This window comes from Sphaeramia orbicularis, chromosome 10 (assembly GCF_902148855.1).
Source record: "Sphaeramia orbicularis chromosome 10, fSphaOr1.1, whole genome shotgun sequence".
NCBI lineage: Eukaryota > Metazoa > Chordata > Actinopteri > Kurtiformes > Apogonidae > Sphaeramia > Sphaeramia orbicularis.
Window position 1 is genome coordinate 18,327,652 of NC_043966.1, and position 17,247 is coordinate 18,344,898.

Sequence of the window (17,247 nt, forward strand, 5' to 3'; positions counted from 1 at the left end):
GTTTACAAGTATTCAAGTCACTATTAGTTATATTGTCTGTCAATTATTATTTTGTTATTTATTTTCATTGCTGTTTCAAAATTCAGAGGCGGTCAGGGGTAGGGTGGGGTTTCTATGTTCAAGGGAGACTTGCACAATATTATCATTTCATGTCAGAAAATATATGTAATGTGTGAAAACCTTAAAAAAGATATGTGGTAAAAAAAAAAATATGTAAGGCAGAGTGTCTCACAAAAATGACCGCTGTTGCAAAACATGTGTAAATGGGCATGTTCTGCATATAATGCCAGTGGACACAATGGGTTACACGCGAAACCTGGAATGAGACTGACGATTCATGAAAAACCTGCATGTCCTGGGGGGGGGGGGGGGGGGGGGTGATCAGGGGAGACCAACACAATGTTACCAATTCATGTTGGAAGATATACGATATGTAATGTGTTAAAAATTTAATCCAAATATGTGTTTAAAAACAAAAAAAAAGTTGAGGGTTATTATACCAGAAACAGACAAAACTGCAGAAAAATAAACTTTTTCTGTAAAATATATCCTTAACTGAACATAAATCCAGTGTCTCCATCCACTGTCATTGATCCAACTCTATGGGTTTTATTGGTGAGTCAGTGTTGTAGAGGATGACTGTGTCTCCATGGTAACTACGGAGCCTCTGAACATCCAAATGGGTCATATCTGATGACCATGAAAAGATGACAAACTGTATTTTACACCAATATTTATATGTATTTATAGGATTAGTGGATCAACAGGTATTAAACAGTTTAGATCAGCAGATGGTTTTGATAGACGGTGGATGTTTGGGTCTTTATGGGTTAAATTTCTACCTGTTAGCACACAGGTGTCAAACATGCAGCCCGGGGGCCAAATCTGGCCTGCCAGAGGGTCCAGTCCGGCCCTTGGAATGAATTTGTGAAATGCAAAAATTACAGTAAGATATTAACAATCCTTTTAGTTCAGGCATAATACTGTAAAAATTACACTTATTTTTTCAGTTTGTTCATGTTATTCACATCTTTTGAAAGGATAGTTAGTAGATGTAAACCTTGTCATAATGTAAATTTACTTTTTTCACTCCAAAACATAGAAATAAGTTTGGAGTTGACATTATTTATATATTATTATGTTAATATTTTACTGGTTCGGCGCACTTCAGATCAAATTTAGCTGAATGTGGCCCCTGAACTAAAATGAGTTTGACACCCCTGTGTTAGCACATGGCCATAAACTGCAGCTGAGGGGATTTATTTGGTCTGTTCCTTTAACACAAGAATTTGCAGCAGGTGGATGAAAAGGATTTGACATGAGAGGACAGTTATCTCTTGTTCTAGTGCTGAACTCAGTCCGTCTTTCATCTCTGACAAAACCACAAAGTAACCGTTCAGTGTTTCCAGATGCTTGGAACTGATGTTCATCAGCACATCATCAAAGTAAGAAATCCACGTTAAATAGCTTTTTGTGGACTGTTACCATCATTCTGACTTTTCATTCTACTTATAAACATTTATTTTGGTTGTATATGTCTGTAAGTTCTGTCATATTGGGACTGTTTGCTCTTTCGTGTGTAATTCCTCACTTTCCTTCTTTTGTTTTTCTGTTTTCTTTGCTGCTTCCTGTTAACATTCACTGCAAGCACTAAGACAAAGTGCGACTTCAGACTCTCAGTCAGGTCTTTGTCAAAATAAACATTCCTGTCTTTTATCAGTTTCATTGGGTTTAGTTTACCTTCAGAATAACACTGTTGATAACTCATAAAGGAGGTGGAGCACTGAACTATATGAGGTATTGTTTGGTGTGGTTTGTACAGACCTTTGACATGAACCTCATCTATGAGGTCTAGGGTGAAATAAAAGTTGTTCAGTTTCAGTGATGGACCTCAACAATGCTGTAAAAAGTAAATCCAAAGAGTTACTGCTTTCATTCTACCAGAATAATGTGCATCCACATACTTTTGTCCATCTACTTACACATTTAATGTGTTCTTGTGGCTGTAGAGGAGAGATGATCTGATATAAGCTGCAGGGGAGATGAAATGCTGCCATCTGTTGGTGAAATCAGGAATTGCGCATTAACAACATTTTGCTTTTATGAGTAGTGAAAGAAGTACTTTAGTCAGTAAAAGAACTAACAACACACTGCCATAAAAAGTTCTGTTTCATCTTAAGTAAAGGTATGATGCTTGTGTGTCAACATTTTTCAGTATAATATTATATTTCTGTGGATTGCCTTTAGCTCTGATGACAGGATGCATTCACTGTGGCATTTGTATTTTTAACTAAGCTACTACGTCAGTCTTTTTTTTTTTAATGAATGTATTTTTCAGTTAAATCTTCAAACATACAGAAAAAGTAAGACAAACACTGAGACATATAGCAAAGGTATAAGACGCCACAAAACAATATTCCACAATGTAGTTACCCAATCACTTTGTACACAGCACACATTATCCAGTCAAGGTGTGTTGTCAGCTGTTCTACATAAGAAATAAAAAGATGCCATACAACAGGGCTGTCAAACTCACTTTAGTTCAGGGGCCACTTTCACCCCAATATGATATGAAGTGGGCTGGACCAGTAAAATAATAACAGTGAAAAAAGTAAAATTACATTATGATCATGTTCACATCTACAACGTTTCCTTAAAAATCTGAATAACATGAACAACTTGAAATGTCTTCAGAAAAACAAGTGCAATTTTAACAATATTCTGCCTCAGTTTATCAGTTTACACATATACACTACAACATACATTACAATTACAAATACCCCAAACATATAGTACCAGGTATAATATTGGTAAAATTGCATTTATTTATCTTAAGACATTTCAGGTTGTTCATATTCATCAGGTTATTCAATTTTTTTGTAAAAGGATAGTTTATTAATGTAAACATTTTCCTGTATTTTTACTTTTTTTCACTAAAACAAAGATAAAATCTGCAGTTGTCATTATTTATAAGTTGTTATGATACTATTTTACTGATCTGACCCAGTTGAGATCTGTATGTGGAATCTGAATTAAAATGATTTTTACACCATTGATTGTTAATATCTTAAGTGTAATTTTTGCATTTCACTAATTCATCCTACAGGCCGGATTGGACCCTTTGACGGGCCAGATTTGGCCCCCGGGCCGCATGTTTGACACCTGTGCCATACAACATCAAACTTCCTTATTGATCCTTTCATTGTGCATCTAATCTTTTCAATCGTAAGGAAAAATATGACACCACAAATCCATCGCCAAAGGAGGGGGGGTTTGTCATTCTTCCAATTTAAAAGAATGAGTCACTGTACTAAAAGGGAGGCGTAGGTTATACTATTTAATTGTGGCCTTTGTACAGGGAGGTCTTCTAATTATTCACCAAAAAGTTCAATAAAAGGCCAGCAGTCAATGGTTAGACCTGAAATTGTTGAATACACTTCAAATATTGAAAACCAGAATGCAGTTAGACTTGAAAGTGACCAAAAAGAGTGAAAGAGAGTAGCAGGTGCTTGTCTACATCTATCACAAATAGATTAGATTAGATTAGATTGGAATAGATTAACCCCTGGGGAAATTTTTACCTCAATCTTTTTTCGTTTCTAAATGACCTTACTTGTTCCCATCCTACATTCAGTTCCATAGTGACAGTTCTACTTCTATAAATCGCATCAGCTTTGAAAGTGTTCTTCCCACTTTATTTCCATGTATGGAAATAGGTGTGTGTGTAGTACGTAGAAATTTGAAACCCCAGTTTAACAGGCTGTCATGTTACTGCTTTAACATACTGGTAAAAATGTGTTTTGTTCCAGGTTCAAAGAATATTGTTAATTCCATTTTGTGCTAAATAGCCCCAAAAAGTCTTGTAAGAGTTTCTTTCAAAATGATGTGAAACAGAAAATGTTTACTATTTTTCCTAAAGGGAAACATAACACGCATAACATGTCGGCAAAACACAATGAAATAGGCCATTCTGTTTTTATAATCTACACAAAATGATTTAATCACAAAGGAAACAAGAAAAGCACTCGGAAAGCGCAGACCTCCGCCAAGACAGATCTGCTCCCCCCGCTCACCACCAAAATGTAATCATTTCTTCCTTGTGCCTGTATCAACGTTTCCTGAAAATTTCATGAAAATACATCCATAACTTTTTGAGTTATCTTGTTAACAAACAAACAAACAAACAAACAAACAAAGCAAAGTGACCACAATACCACCTGGTGGAGGTAATCAGCTTTATTGCTTATTACTATCAAGAAACCAATAAACATGTTGTTTTATGTGAATCTATGTAAACCATCTGTTCTAAATCATGTGTGCAGCAGTGGAAGTACACCACATATGTGTAAAAGCAGAACTTTTCCTTTGTTCCAACTAATCCAAGAGGAGTTTATTAAACTGAAAAGTCATTTAACTTTTATATTTTTTAGTAGTATTGCAATGTAGAACATAGCATGCTTGCACTTGAAAACCCTCATCCTTCAGTCCACTCCAAAGCTTTTGCACTTACAAAAGGACAGAGGGATGACAAACTGATAACAACACTCTGCAGCGAGGGAAGAGGGTAAAAATGAAAATTCACAAAAAAATTTCATAAATTTCATATTTTTCACACAACAGCAAGGTACAATGGAACGTATCTTCTGAAATCAAAAATAAAGACCAAACAAAAGTTAAACTGATTTCTCAAAAAAAGAACAATAATCTGCAGAAAAGACAGTTTAAAGGATAGTGTTTATTAAAAACTGTACAGTGTGGAATGAATCACAACATGAACCGCACCAAAAGCATCACATGTTTTGGCACCAGTGTTAAGAATCATTTTAACTTATAAGTAATAACTTGATTCCCATAAAATCAGTTATAAAATCATTAGTCTCATGATTGCTTTTCGTCTCATGTTCACTCAGAGCTACTTTAGATGAATTCCTCTTACAGATCCAGTAATTTAGGCACTTAACTTGCAAATGAAAAGAAAAAAAAAATACATTAACTATTCTCTACCAAATTTTCTTTACTGTTATTTCCCTATAATACCACACTTTATTCCCACAAAAGCAAAAAGGAAACAGATAAAAAAAAAAAAAAAAAAAAAAAACAAGGTGGCTGAAGCAACTCATGGCATTAAACATATTTAAAAACTATTATGATTAAAAAATAAACTGGTAACAAATCCTATGCTTGTTTCCCAAAAAGTCACCAGTACCCAAACAAATGTTAACTTCAGTCTGACCTCAGATACTTATTTGCTTGTTTTCAGGAGCTTCACATTATATTTTAATAGACTCTTGAAATGATTGTTATTTTTTCACAGTGGTACAATCAAGTGTAAGCGTCCCTATATTTATCAACCTTTGTGCAACTTCTGCTTTTATTTCCCAATCTCTGTTAATGTGCAAAACCCTCCTGACAGAAGCTTTGTGTGGTTCAGTCCGAGCGGATGGACAGAGCCAGTTTGAGGCAGCCCAGCTCTTTGCCCTGACCACCCAGGACCCCCTGGACCCTGTAGTCCCCGTTGGTGAGCCAGTAGGGCAGATCCATCTCAGGCAGGTAGAAGTCCGACTGTGGCAGAGAGTAGGAGCCCTGAGGAGAGTGACAGGACTGTTGAGGACTGGAACCAACGACCAGCAGAGCCTAGATTTGTTCAATCCAGGCTAGATTTCTCTTTTGATGCATTTGTGAATGAACTTACACTCTATTTGTATCACACTATTTGTCGTAATTTTTTTTATTGTTTTGGAAGTCTGGGAGTTGGTACATTCTTTGACCAATGCTTTTATATATGCTTCTCTAATCCTATTTTAACATTTTGAGATTTTTATTTTAAGCATTTTGTTTTTATCTCCTTCTTGTAAAGCAAACTGAACTGCATTGGTATACGAAATGCCCTGTATAAAGAAACTTAAGGTAAGATAAGATAAGATAAGATAAGATAAGATAAGATAAGATAAGATAAGATAAGATAAGATAAGATATTCCTTTATTAGTCCCACAAGGGGAAATTCCAAATTTACAGCAGCAAGAGTGGAGCTATCACACTTATTCCTTTAGCTATCACACTTTTAAACTCTGACAGCAGTCATTTTAGTCATTTTATACATGAGTGTTTTTTAATGTTAAGAGATCAACAGGGTCTTTTAGTCTTTTAGCCTTCATTGATATTTACTGACTGTTTATTATTGATTATTTAATGCATTTATTTGTAGTTGCCTTCTGCTGATCTTGTATTTGCATACTGATTCATGTTTGTCACATGGCTCTTTGAATGTTGACTAAAGTCTGTGGTAAGCTAAAAATGAATTGCCCATTTGGGATAAATACAGTTTTCTGAATCTGAATCACAAACAAAGCACACAAGAGCAAAAAATACAAAAAAAAAAAAAAAAAAAGACAAATCAAAAAAAGCTATAAATACTATTTACAGCTGTGCACATGCTGAACATGCCACAGGTTAAACTTGTGTTACCTTCAAACTTTATCTACACACAGGAAATGTCAGGCACTTGTAATATTTATAGAACATATATCCGATCACAAGGGGATAGCTGTACGATGCATAAGGACTCATTGAGATCTGAACACTCAGATCTTTATATTTGGAGATGTTCTAAAACACATACAGGGTGGGGAAGCAAAATTTACAATATTTTGAGGCAGGGATTGAAAGACAGTGTATGACCAATTAGTTTATTGAAAGTCATGAGAATTTATTTGCCACAAGAAAATTTACATAATAGAAAATGTTTTTATTCTATGTGTCCTCCTTCTTTCTCAATAACTGCCTTCACATGCTTCCTGAAACTTGCGCAAGTGTTGCTCAAATATTCGGGTGACAACTTCTCCCATTCTTCTTTAATAGTATCTTTCAGACTTTCTCGTAATAGTTTTGCTCATAGTCATTCTCTTCTTTACATTCTAAACAGTCTTTATGGACACTCCAACTATTTTTGAAATCTCCTTTGGTGTGACGAGTGCATTCAGCAAATCACATACTCTTTGACGTTTGCTTTCCTGATTACTCATATGGGCAAAAGTTTCTGAAAAGGTATGGATAATAGTGTTAGGTATGATTATGACATCAATATATGTGGTTTCAAAACAATTGACGTAGTGCCTGCTGAGAAAAAAACAACTAAATGTTCATTGTAAATTTTGCTTCCCCACCCTGTATGTCTACATTCTTGATGAAATCTTCGCGATGTTTGCGAACTGCAATTGCGAAGTCTCGATATGCATGACACTGCTGTTGACACTTTAGTTTTATGGAAACAAGTGGGTGAAGTTGGTACTCAAATATGACACTTAAACACTGGCTTCACTTTTCAGCTCCAGAGGCTGTAGCTTATCTGCTATTAGGTTCCACCCCTTTTTTGTCCTTGAGGTAATATACAGTTATGTGAAGTAGAAACTCACGTACATGTTTTAAGTGTCTGAACAGTCAATCATCACTTAAGTGTCTGTAATGAAGAGAGTCGATAAAACAAAAGAGAAGAGTCAGTGTTATCATATTTACATATTCACTGACTCACAGCATCATCTCATGTAGAGATTAGCAGGAAAGAAAACACTCCACGTTTACAGTTACCCCATGACTTGAATGTACAAACATTACCAAACCAGTCTATAACCCTTGAAATGGAAGCTTGTGCTACATTTTCAGCAGCAGATGAGCTTGTTTTCACTGTGTGTAGAGTGAGGAAGTGAGATGGATCAGAAGTGACCACATGTTAATGCCAGGTCTGAAAAGGGCATCACACACTTTAAGAACAGGGCAGGACAAATACAGTGAAATAGGCCCAGCTGTTTTTTTTTTTTTTTTAATAGGAAAATCTCCTGATGATTCTATTCTGTGTTTTATAGAGTATAATGATGACTTTGTGGATATTTTATTCATTTTAGGGATATTTTAATGGTCAATTAAAAAAAAGCAGAAATATGCCAGTTGATCTAATAACTTTGACCATCATTGTACACATTGCCTTCTTTGAATCCTTGATAAAATGAAAATTCATCAGACATGGGGGTGTACTCACAGCGTTAAAGGGGCAGTGACAGGGCAGACCATAGCTGTGCAGTGGTTCAGGACAGTCCTGACCTGGAGGGATCAGCTGGTCCAAAAGGTCACAGGCGTCATGATAATGACAACTGCCTATTTCCTCCACACAGGGGATCTTCACCCAGAAACCCGCCACCTCCTTCTCCAACGTCACGTTCAACTGCGGAGAGGACAAAGAAAGTGTTAGATAACCTGATGGACTAATCTGAGACAAGTAAACCTGAAATCTGCTGATTTTTTTACACTACAAAGCACTACAGATGCTTGTCTACCAATAGCTTTTGTTCTTGATACCTCTAAGGAGTAAAAAAAAAAAAAGAGACTGGTGTGAGATCTACAAGGAGCATTTTTAAATCATCTGATATTGAAAACTGTAATATCTGTTCCCCAATCACTGGTACTGTTGTTTGTTTTATATAATGAGTCAGAGGATTCACCGCCTTTAACATTTGGGACTGAACTCTTTTAGTCTTTGAGGAAGTTTCATAAGAAGGTCACAAAGAAAACTAGTGTGTTTGCTCTGATACTTCTGAATATGATGTAACAAAGCCCTGAAGTGCAACGATGAACCATTCAAACTATGAATAAATGCAGATGAAAACAAACACCGTGTCGAGAGCTTGGTGCATAACATCACTATTACAAACTCAAACAGTGACCGGACAGCTTATTCTTCATCTACAGAAACAAGACAGATACTAAACCAATGACAGATGACACTGTCAAAAATAAAGCCATCCCTAATCCTCAAGAAGACAAACACATAAATGCATAAAACACTTTATGGCTCATCCTACATTAAGTCACTCAAATTTCTCAAGTTTTACTTACGGTTTCATGAATTTTCAGTTCACTTCAGCTCAGTTTATTTCAAATACGCAACAAAAAAACAAAATAATCCTACTTAAGTGTCTAGAAATAAAACTTCAACAAAACATGAAAACTTATACATATACATGAAAACAAAAGACTTCATTTGTATATTCTAAAAGGAGTAGGAGGACGTGTCATTTATTTATAAACTTAAGTTCCACCCTTCTCCAATTCTGAGTTCACGGGACCTGACGAAATCCTAAAACCAAACACTAGACACATTTCTAAAGTTTTGTCCTCAAAGCTAATGTCATCATTTGTGTATATGGTTCTTATTTTGCACTGGATTGGATTGAAATTTGTACTGAACCTCTAGCAAAAGAATAATTTGCAACATGTAATCATGTAAAGTTAATAGTAGTAGCTGAAATGTAATTAATATAATGTTGTAAAATTATACTGTCATTTTTAGCTAAAAACACCCCTTTGTAACACATTTTACCTGCCATTTTTTCCCCAAAAGGTATAACAGAGTACAACCATATGGTTTTGCAATTTCCCACAAACTTAACTGATGTTTATATATGAATATTTTTCTATAAAATCCATGAATCAATGACATTAACTGAAAGATTGACTTAAGTTATTCTGAACTCCTATTATCCCAGTGGACATGCACGTTAATAGAAATGACACACAAAACCCTGCAGGGAAGAGGAACAACAGCAGCATAAAGTGTCATGTAACAGGTTATTACAAAGAGGAAACACTCTGCAGGGTTCATCACATGATGAAAGCACATTATCCTCTGGTTACAAGCAGTGTAAAGCAGTGATCATAATCTGACTGAACCATAAAGCATGCGATGTCTCAACAGGAAGAAACAGCGTGTCCTTCACTTTAATAACCAAACTTGCAAAACAGAAACACTAATATAATTTGGGAGGAAATCAGTATCATAAGAGTATTTTTACAAAATGTCATGTAGATGCTTTAATATATTTGAAATTGTCAAAAACAAAAAAACAAAAATTCAGAGTGTATCAACCAAATTATCTTCTCATTACTGCAATTTAGGCTTTGTTTACTCTGCATTATAAACTATAATATATCCATGTGATTCTGCAGCTTTGCAAGAATCTTGTTATTCATTTATTCTACCATCTAATTGGTTTTATAGTTCTTAACAAGATTAGTAGCCCAGTTTATTTTTTTATTGCTACACATGTGATCAAAGATAAAGCAAAGTATGTATGACAATCTGCTGAGCTCTGAAGTAATCTAATGTTTGCTCGGCCTGAAAACCTACCTCTGATGGTCTGAAAACATGGACGGGTAGAGGGCTAAACTTTTTTGCATGTTATCACTGGGTTCAAATGTGCAGCTTTATCATCAACACTTTAATTTAATGTGAATTTTAATGTGAAACTACATGAGACACGCAAAACATTTAGCGATCATAAAAATGATGAGAATAACTGTGTTCATTCCGTGCCAAACAGTTCCGTATAAAATCATGAACCACCACACTCACAGTATGTTTGTCTCTGAATGACATGTTTGTTCCTTTGAATGATTAAGCATAATACAGCTTTAGAAGCATAAAATGTCCTTTAACTGCTGTGCTCACATGAAGCACACAGGATTAGGAATAGGTTCAGACATGTCTATTTCAACACAGCAAATTTAACAACTTCCCAACGCAGAGACTAGACAGTAAACACTGCACAGAAATCAGTCTGGTGTAATACTGGATTTACTGGATGCACTCAGTATTAGAATCACATTCTGTTGTTACATCCTGGTTTTTACAGTACCTACGTTCAGATGACAGGTACTGAATTCTGTTGGATTCATACATTGGTTCATTTTTTGAGATTGTTGAAGAAAATTACCTGTTTATGAAAGGACACTGAAATAAAGCATATTTTTACAAGTACATTAAATCAGAAATGTACTAGACTGCTTACCTTAAGCTTCAAGTCTCCACATGTTGTAAGAAAATGAGAAAACAGATGTCTGTTTTCTATGTAAACAACATAAATCACATTTAATCTCATCTTTTTAACTGATTTTGTCCTCAATCACATGCAGCTCTGATTTCACATTGTCAAACTGAAACTTCAATGTGTCCAGCAGAGTGCTTCTGTATTGATTTAAACCATTTGTACTTATATTAAAAATAGATCTGAATGACCACTTAACATTTAAATTGCTTGATTGTTCAGAATTCAGGGCGATTGGTTGAATTTACTCAAACTGTTGTGACTATAACGTGGTGACTTCCTGGAGGAACTGATATGTGCTAAAGGTGCTACAACAGTCTCTTAGGGTTTATTTCTGTATTTCACTTCTCTGTAAAGGTCAGTGCACTCACACTCAGAGGAGCAGCCAGATCTACAGACGTGGACCCGGAAGCCGAGGCAGTCAGGTCTCCAGGGATGGGGATGGGGTCTGGAGACAGAGTCAGGGTCTTGAGCACAGCTGGAGCGTCTGGCTTCCCACAGTTCTTCCAATCAAAGCCCAAAATCTGGAAGAAATGGGGTGTTCATTTATTGACATTATCGATTTTTAACAAGACTCTCTTTAAGCTGTTTTTTAGAGAGGTGTCTTGTGTTTGAAGAATTTCACTGCATCCTTTTTTTTAAGTTTCTACTTGACCTAAAATGGCCCTGTACTGTAGTCATTTCTATACTCACAGTATCATTTCTCTAAAATCTAATATTTACCTAATTATCACAAGATATGTAGTGATTCAAAACATGATTTTGATGTAACATAATGTGAAAATATGATTTGTCCCAATAGAATTTTATAAATTATTCTTAAATGTGAATGTTTGTTTACAAACCTCAAAAGCTTCTGCTATTAATCAAAAATAATGCAAGAGAGAAAATGCCTTTGTTTCTTTTGCTGCTGCTGTTTCTTCACTCTTTTACCATCTATATATTTGTTTTACCTGCTAAAAAAGTATTTTTTTTTTTTTAAATTTCAAGTTCATGATTGTTCATAATCAGTCACAGAATATTATTGTGATTCTCTCAATTCCATTTTTCACTTACTTCGAGCGCTAATACAATTTCTAGTAAATTCAAGAGGGGTTTATTAAAGTAACTTAAGGAGCAATTATTCCTCAACTAATAAAGTGATATCACAAACATGTCAAATCAGACCCACATAGTTTATAGTGTAACTGAACCAATAGTTTATTAGTGGAGAGTTCAACTGCTCTCTTTGTCTGTAGATGATTTGTCACATGTATTCTATAGATAATCTATTGAATATGGACTTTTCACTTTTTCCTGTATGAAGTATAAGGAAAAAAGTCAATATTGTTAAATTTTTTTGTTATATATTTTGCAATACATTTCTACAAGCATCTGTCTAAATATGTCATATTAAATGTTGAACATTAACGGCAGGAATGTCTATGGTATGTTCTCTGTAGACTAAACAAACAAAGTGCAATGTGTTATTTGCACAAGAGATTACATGGCAGACACCTCTATGAAATTTCAAGCCTCGTCGAGCTCTGGACAAAACAATTTCTAACATGTTTTACTTCCAGATTTCTGTTGTGTGTAAAATGGAGTAACATGGAAAGGGGCTGCAAAATGGGAAAGACAAGAGCTCACAAATATTCCCACTGACCAAACAGAAACATTACTTCACTGTTGAGGGAAGGCAGTTTTTCTATTTTCACGTGAGCAGTGCCATAAAAAAACCTTTACCCCACTGATCCATTTTTTTTTTTTTTTTTCATGCAAGACCTGCAAAAAAGTATTAATAATAAACAAACATGTAATTTTTTAATCTATGTGGCATTTCCTGCAATTCTTACATAATCTTATAAATGATTCTTGTATCATTTGATCACTTTTATATGCATTTCATAACCTGTTGGTAAAAACAAATACCATCCTATTAAAACATGTTAAATGTTATTTCCCTTAATTATATTTTTACCAGAACTACACAAACACATTTAATGTAAAACATGTTTAATGGATCTAGTTGCAGATATGGGTCACATGGTCAAATAGTCAAACAATGAAACAACCCAAACTATAATCTAAAAAAGTAACTCAAGTTATAAGAGAACTGTATCTGAGCAAAGAATACATATTTTCCTCATGTTTATAGTGGAGGTTTTAAGTAGTTTGCATCCAATCAGTGGTTAGAAATCGCTTCAGGACTATATTATCTCCTTTTAAAGTTGACTTAGATTTTGTTTAAGATGTCATTATGATATTCAAACCATTCTAAACACACTGAATATTAAAAATGACTTAATTTCGTCATATTTCCTTACATATTATCAGTCTAATATCAGTGTCTGTATTCACCTGCCCTTTGGTGATCCTCCTCATGCCGGTTCTTCCCCCTGTCGTTACAGCCACACAGAGGCTAAAAATCAGCGTTAGCATCAACCCTTTGTCCATCCTGAGTCTTTCGAATGTTTACACACACAGGGAGATCAACAACCCGCCGTTAAAACCGGTTAAAATGACCGTTCAGCCCGTAGGTGCTGTTCTCAGTCTCTACTTGCTTCTGCTGTTGCGGCTGCACTTCCGTGTTTACCATCAGCCCAGTGTCACGTGACCGCCGCGTGTTCCTGCGCGAGTCAGGATATGTTTTCAATGAATGAGTTATGGGTCTGTTACAAAAGAAGAACTCTGTATTAATGTGATTTTATGTATTGCTAAATTCTGTATTCACAAAAGCAAATGTCAAAAATGCCCAGCCAACTTTTGTGTTTTCAAAAATGAACTCAAACTGTACATGAAATCCTTAAAATGTATGAAAAAACCCAATGCTGTAAAACTTCACTCTTATTTATGTGACATTCCCCTGGACTCAAATGAACAATGAACTAACCTCCCCTTGCAGACTGTTTTGTTTTTTTTTTTCTTTTTTCCCTCTCTCTCTCTTTCTTGAAATGTAATTGTTCCCATTTGTTGCTGATGCACATTCACAATGCCATGTTTGTTATAAGGCACTGTTATACTGTTATTTTTGTATATTTTGTCAATAAATATTAAAAAAAAAAAAAAAAAAAAAAGTTATGGGTCTGTTAAGTGGTTAGACAAAATGGAAATTGTAGAGTAGTAAGCAATAATTAAATTTGTGAAGATTATATTTTTATTGGACCTGTTTTTGTTTTTTTGTCTTTGTATTTCCAGAAACAGATTTGTTGCCACTGGTTTTCACACAGAAGGAAACTAATTTAGGTCAGTCATAGCATACAGGGTGGGGAAGCAAAATTTACAATGAATATTTAGTTGTTTTTTCTCAGCAGGCACTATGTCAATTGTTTTGAAACCAAACATATATTAATGTCATAATCATACCTAACACTATTATCCATACCTTTTCAGAAACTTTTGCCCATATGAGTAATCAGGAAAGCAAACGTCAAAGAGTGTGTGATTTGCTGAATGCACTCGTCACACCAAAGGAGATTTCAAAAATAGTTGGAGTGTCCATAAAGACTGTTTATAATGGAAAGAAGAGAATGACTATGAGCAAAACTATTACGAGAAAGTCTGGAAGATACTATTAAAGAAGAATGGGAGAAGGTGTCACCCGAATATTTGAGGAACACTTGTGCAAGTTTCAGGAAGCGTGTGAAGGCAGTTATTGAGAAAGAAGGAGGACACATAGAATAAAAACATTTTCTATTATGTAAATTTTCTTGTGGCAAATAAATTCTCATGACTTTCAAAAAACTAATTGGTCATACACTGTCTTTCAACCCCTGCCTCAAAATATTGTAAATTTTGCTTCCCCACCCTGTAATAATAAATGTACAACAGCATGCAAGTGATCATGGATCATTCAAAGTCCATAAGTACACTATAGTGAAGTGTTTATTAAGTAACAGATAAATAAAGAGCAGATTGTCTTTTATATTTCCTGTTTCACTCTTAAATGTTCTTGCCTGTCTTTCTGCACTTTGTTTTATTTTACTGCTGTAAACACTGCAATTTGACCACAGTGGGATCAATAAAGTCATATCTCAACTTATCTTACATATACTGGTATTGAGGTTTTCCCAAATCAATATAAGCTACTTTTCCAGAAACTACCTTTACCACTGAAATAAACCCCCCAACTTATCCCTGAAAAGTTCCAGTACTTTTTAGATTCCTCAGATTCTGGAGGGGTGGGGCTGTGTGCTGAAGAACGGCGACTGGTGACAGCGTTCACAGCGAAACACAGACTCATCTGACTATAGCACACATTTCCACTGTCATACAGTCCATCTGAGATCAGTTTGTATCTGTGAAATTCAACAGCATAACTGCACGGACCTGCCAGTAGGATTCCTCCTTTTGTCCTTTTTCATGCCCAACATTACTTTTTTAACAGCTAATATCCATCTCTATTACATATACAAATAAAGACAATGAATGAGTGCATGTTGTGCGGTATATCCCATGAATAAAAATTAAATAAGTAAACCTTTCCATTTTATACCTCTTGAATCAGAATCACATATCACTGCCATCATTCAAGACCCTGTATCTGATCCACTTCATCCAGGAAACTAGCCCTTTTTACACAGCTTTTCTGTCGCAGGACCATGGCTCAGATGGTAGAGTGGGTAAAGCATTCAATAACTGAAGGGATGGTGGTTCAAATCCTGCTCTGTCCTAAATCATGTGCTGTTGTGTCCTTGGGCAAGACACTTCACCCTCCAGTGCTGCTACTCACACTGGTGTATAAATGTTTGGTGGTGGTCGGAGGGGCCGAAGGTGTGGATTGGCAGCCATGTTTTTGTCAGTCTGCCCCAGGTCAGCTGTGGCTACAAATGTAGTTTACCACCACCAGAGGGAGAAAGTGAGAGTGAATGAATAATGGATCCAGTGTACGTGCTTTGAATATGCATTCATAGAAAAGCATTATATAAATCTAATCCATTATTATTATTACTATTTCACCTTTATCATGACTTTGTAACACCTCTGGAGGTAGTAACAGAGCCGTGATAAAGGTGGGATCATGATTCCAGAAGACTGTGTGAAAGGAACACCTGTCATTCTGCAACCAAGTTGTGTCGTTTTGATGACAGCTGTCAGCCTGGCAGGCGGGGGCAGCATCTCACAGGTGTTTCATCACCAAAACAAACCATCACACACACACACACACACGCACGCACACACACACACGCACACACACACACGCACACACACACACACACACACACACACACACACACAGTAGCAAAGAACATATTTAAGGTCATTTTCCTGCTTTTGGGGAATCACTCTGATTAGACTGCATTGCTGTACTCTGTCAGACTGTTCCCTTCTGCTGCAGAATAAACCTGAAAGAAAGACGGTTCTGTCTTTCAAGCAACACAAAAATTCCACCAAACACTCCTTAAAAAAATGTATCTACAGTATCATTTTCATTAACACTTTAAACTAACACATCTATGTAGGTCTGGGACTTTTGCACAGTGCTGTAGTTCATAACAACACAGACATATACAAAAGTAAGTCTGTACTGCAGAGGTTAAGGTGTGGACATAAAGCCTGTAATGAGGTCAAGCAGAAAAGCATGAGAACATCCTCAGTGGTCTGAATGTGACAAAACCATCACGGAAACCATCTATAAAAATAAACGTCTTTGACATTTGTGTGCAGCAGATGTGACATGTGGGTGTCTCACATACTTTTACCTGAGTATCCACTTATTGTCAGCAAAATTTATTGAAGTAATCCTAAGAATCAAAATAAAAGAACTGGATTTAGTCCTGCTGACTGGTACTATTAACACTGGGGAAACACCAATCCCTGGACGTTTGACAGAAGAAAAACAAAGTTCTGCATCTATCTTCACAAATCTATTTTCAGTTTTTTGACATGATCTTTGGTTCTTGGTGACATATTGGAAGATTTTAACATTTATTGAAATACAAAGAAGTCATAAACATCTGAAATGTGTGGTTAAATACTTTCTATTTTTAATTCATCAGAGGCTAAAGAAGGTGGAAACTCCTCATTTAACCTTTTAAAATCTATTGTACTTTAAAGGCTTGTTATATTGTTCTATCAAAAGCAAATAGCAAAATATATTAAATGAATTCAGTGAAAGTTTAAATTAGTGTAGATCAGAAAGTAAAGGACCAAACAATTTGACTATAGCACGTATTTAGTTACATGTTGCTACATTTTAATTTGGCTTAAAGTATTAAATGTTTACTGACAATAAGGCACATTTTATTCTTGGCTGTATCCTGCTCATGTATACGCGTTAACCCATAAAGACCCAGTGCTACTTCTGTGGCAGTTCCCAAATGAATTTTTCTCTATTTCTACCTTTCTTAACTGATTTATCACCATTTTTAAACATACAGTATATATATATTG

The 17,247-nt window shown here is 35.5% G+C and overlaps 1 protein-coding gene across 1 annotated transcript; it reads right to left on the minus strand.

Annotated features, from left to right (window-relative positions):
- Window positions 1-4,716: 4,716 nt before the first annotated feature.
- LOC115427728 (ganglioside GM2 activator) lies at window positions 4,717-13,450 on the minus strand. Its single transcript, XM_030146430.1, has 4 exons — window positions 13,216-13,450; window positions 11,247-11,399; window positions 8,034-8,216; window positions 4,717-5,583 (listed from the first exon to the last, which is right to left on the minus strand). Exons 1-4 carry the CDS (start codon window positions 13,309-13,311, stop codon window positions 5,428-5,430), a joined length of 588 nt encoding a protein of 195 aa, XP_030002290.1. The 5' UTR covers window positions 13,312-13,450; the 3' UTR covers window positions 4,717-5,427.
- Window positions 13,451-17,247: the final 3,797 nt, after the last annotated feature.

Excerpts from the sequence above, each read along its gene's own strand:
- LOC115427728 (XM_030146430.1), bottom strand. The coding sequence starts at position 13,311 with ATGGACAAAGGGTTGATGCTAACGCTGATTTTTAGCCTCTGTGTGGCT. Across the intron at positions 8,217-11,246 it reads ATCTGGCTGCTCCTCTGAGT|TTGAACGTGACGTTGGAGAA; the intron begins GTGAGTGCACTG and ends TCCTCTCCGCAG. Across the intron at positions 5,584-8,033 it reads GTCACTGCCCCTTTAACGCT|GGCTCCTACTCTCTGCCACA; the intron begins GTGAGTACACCC and ends CACTCTCCTCAG.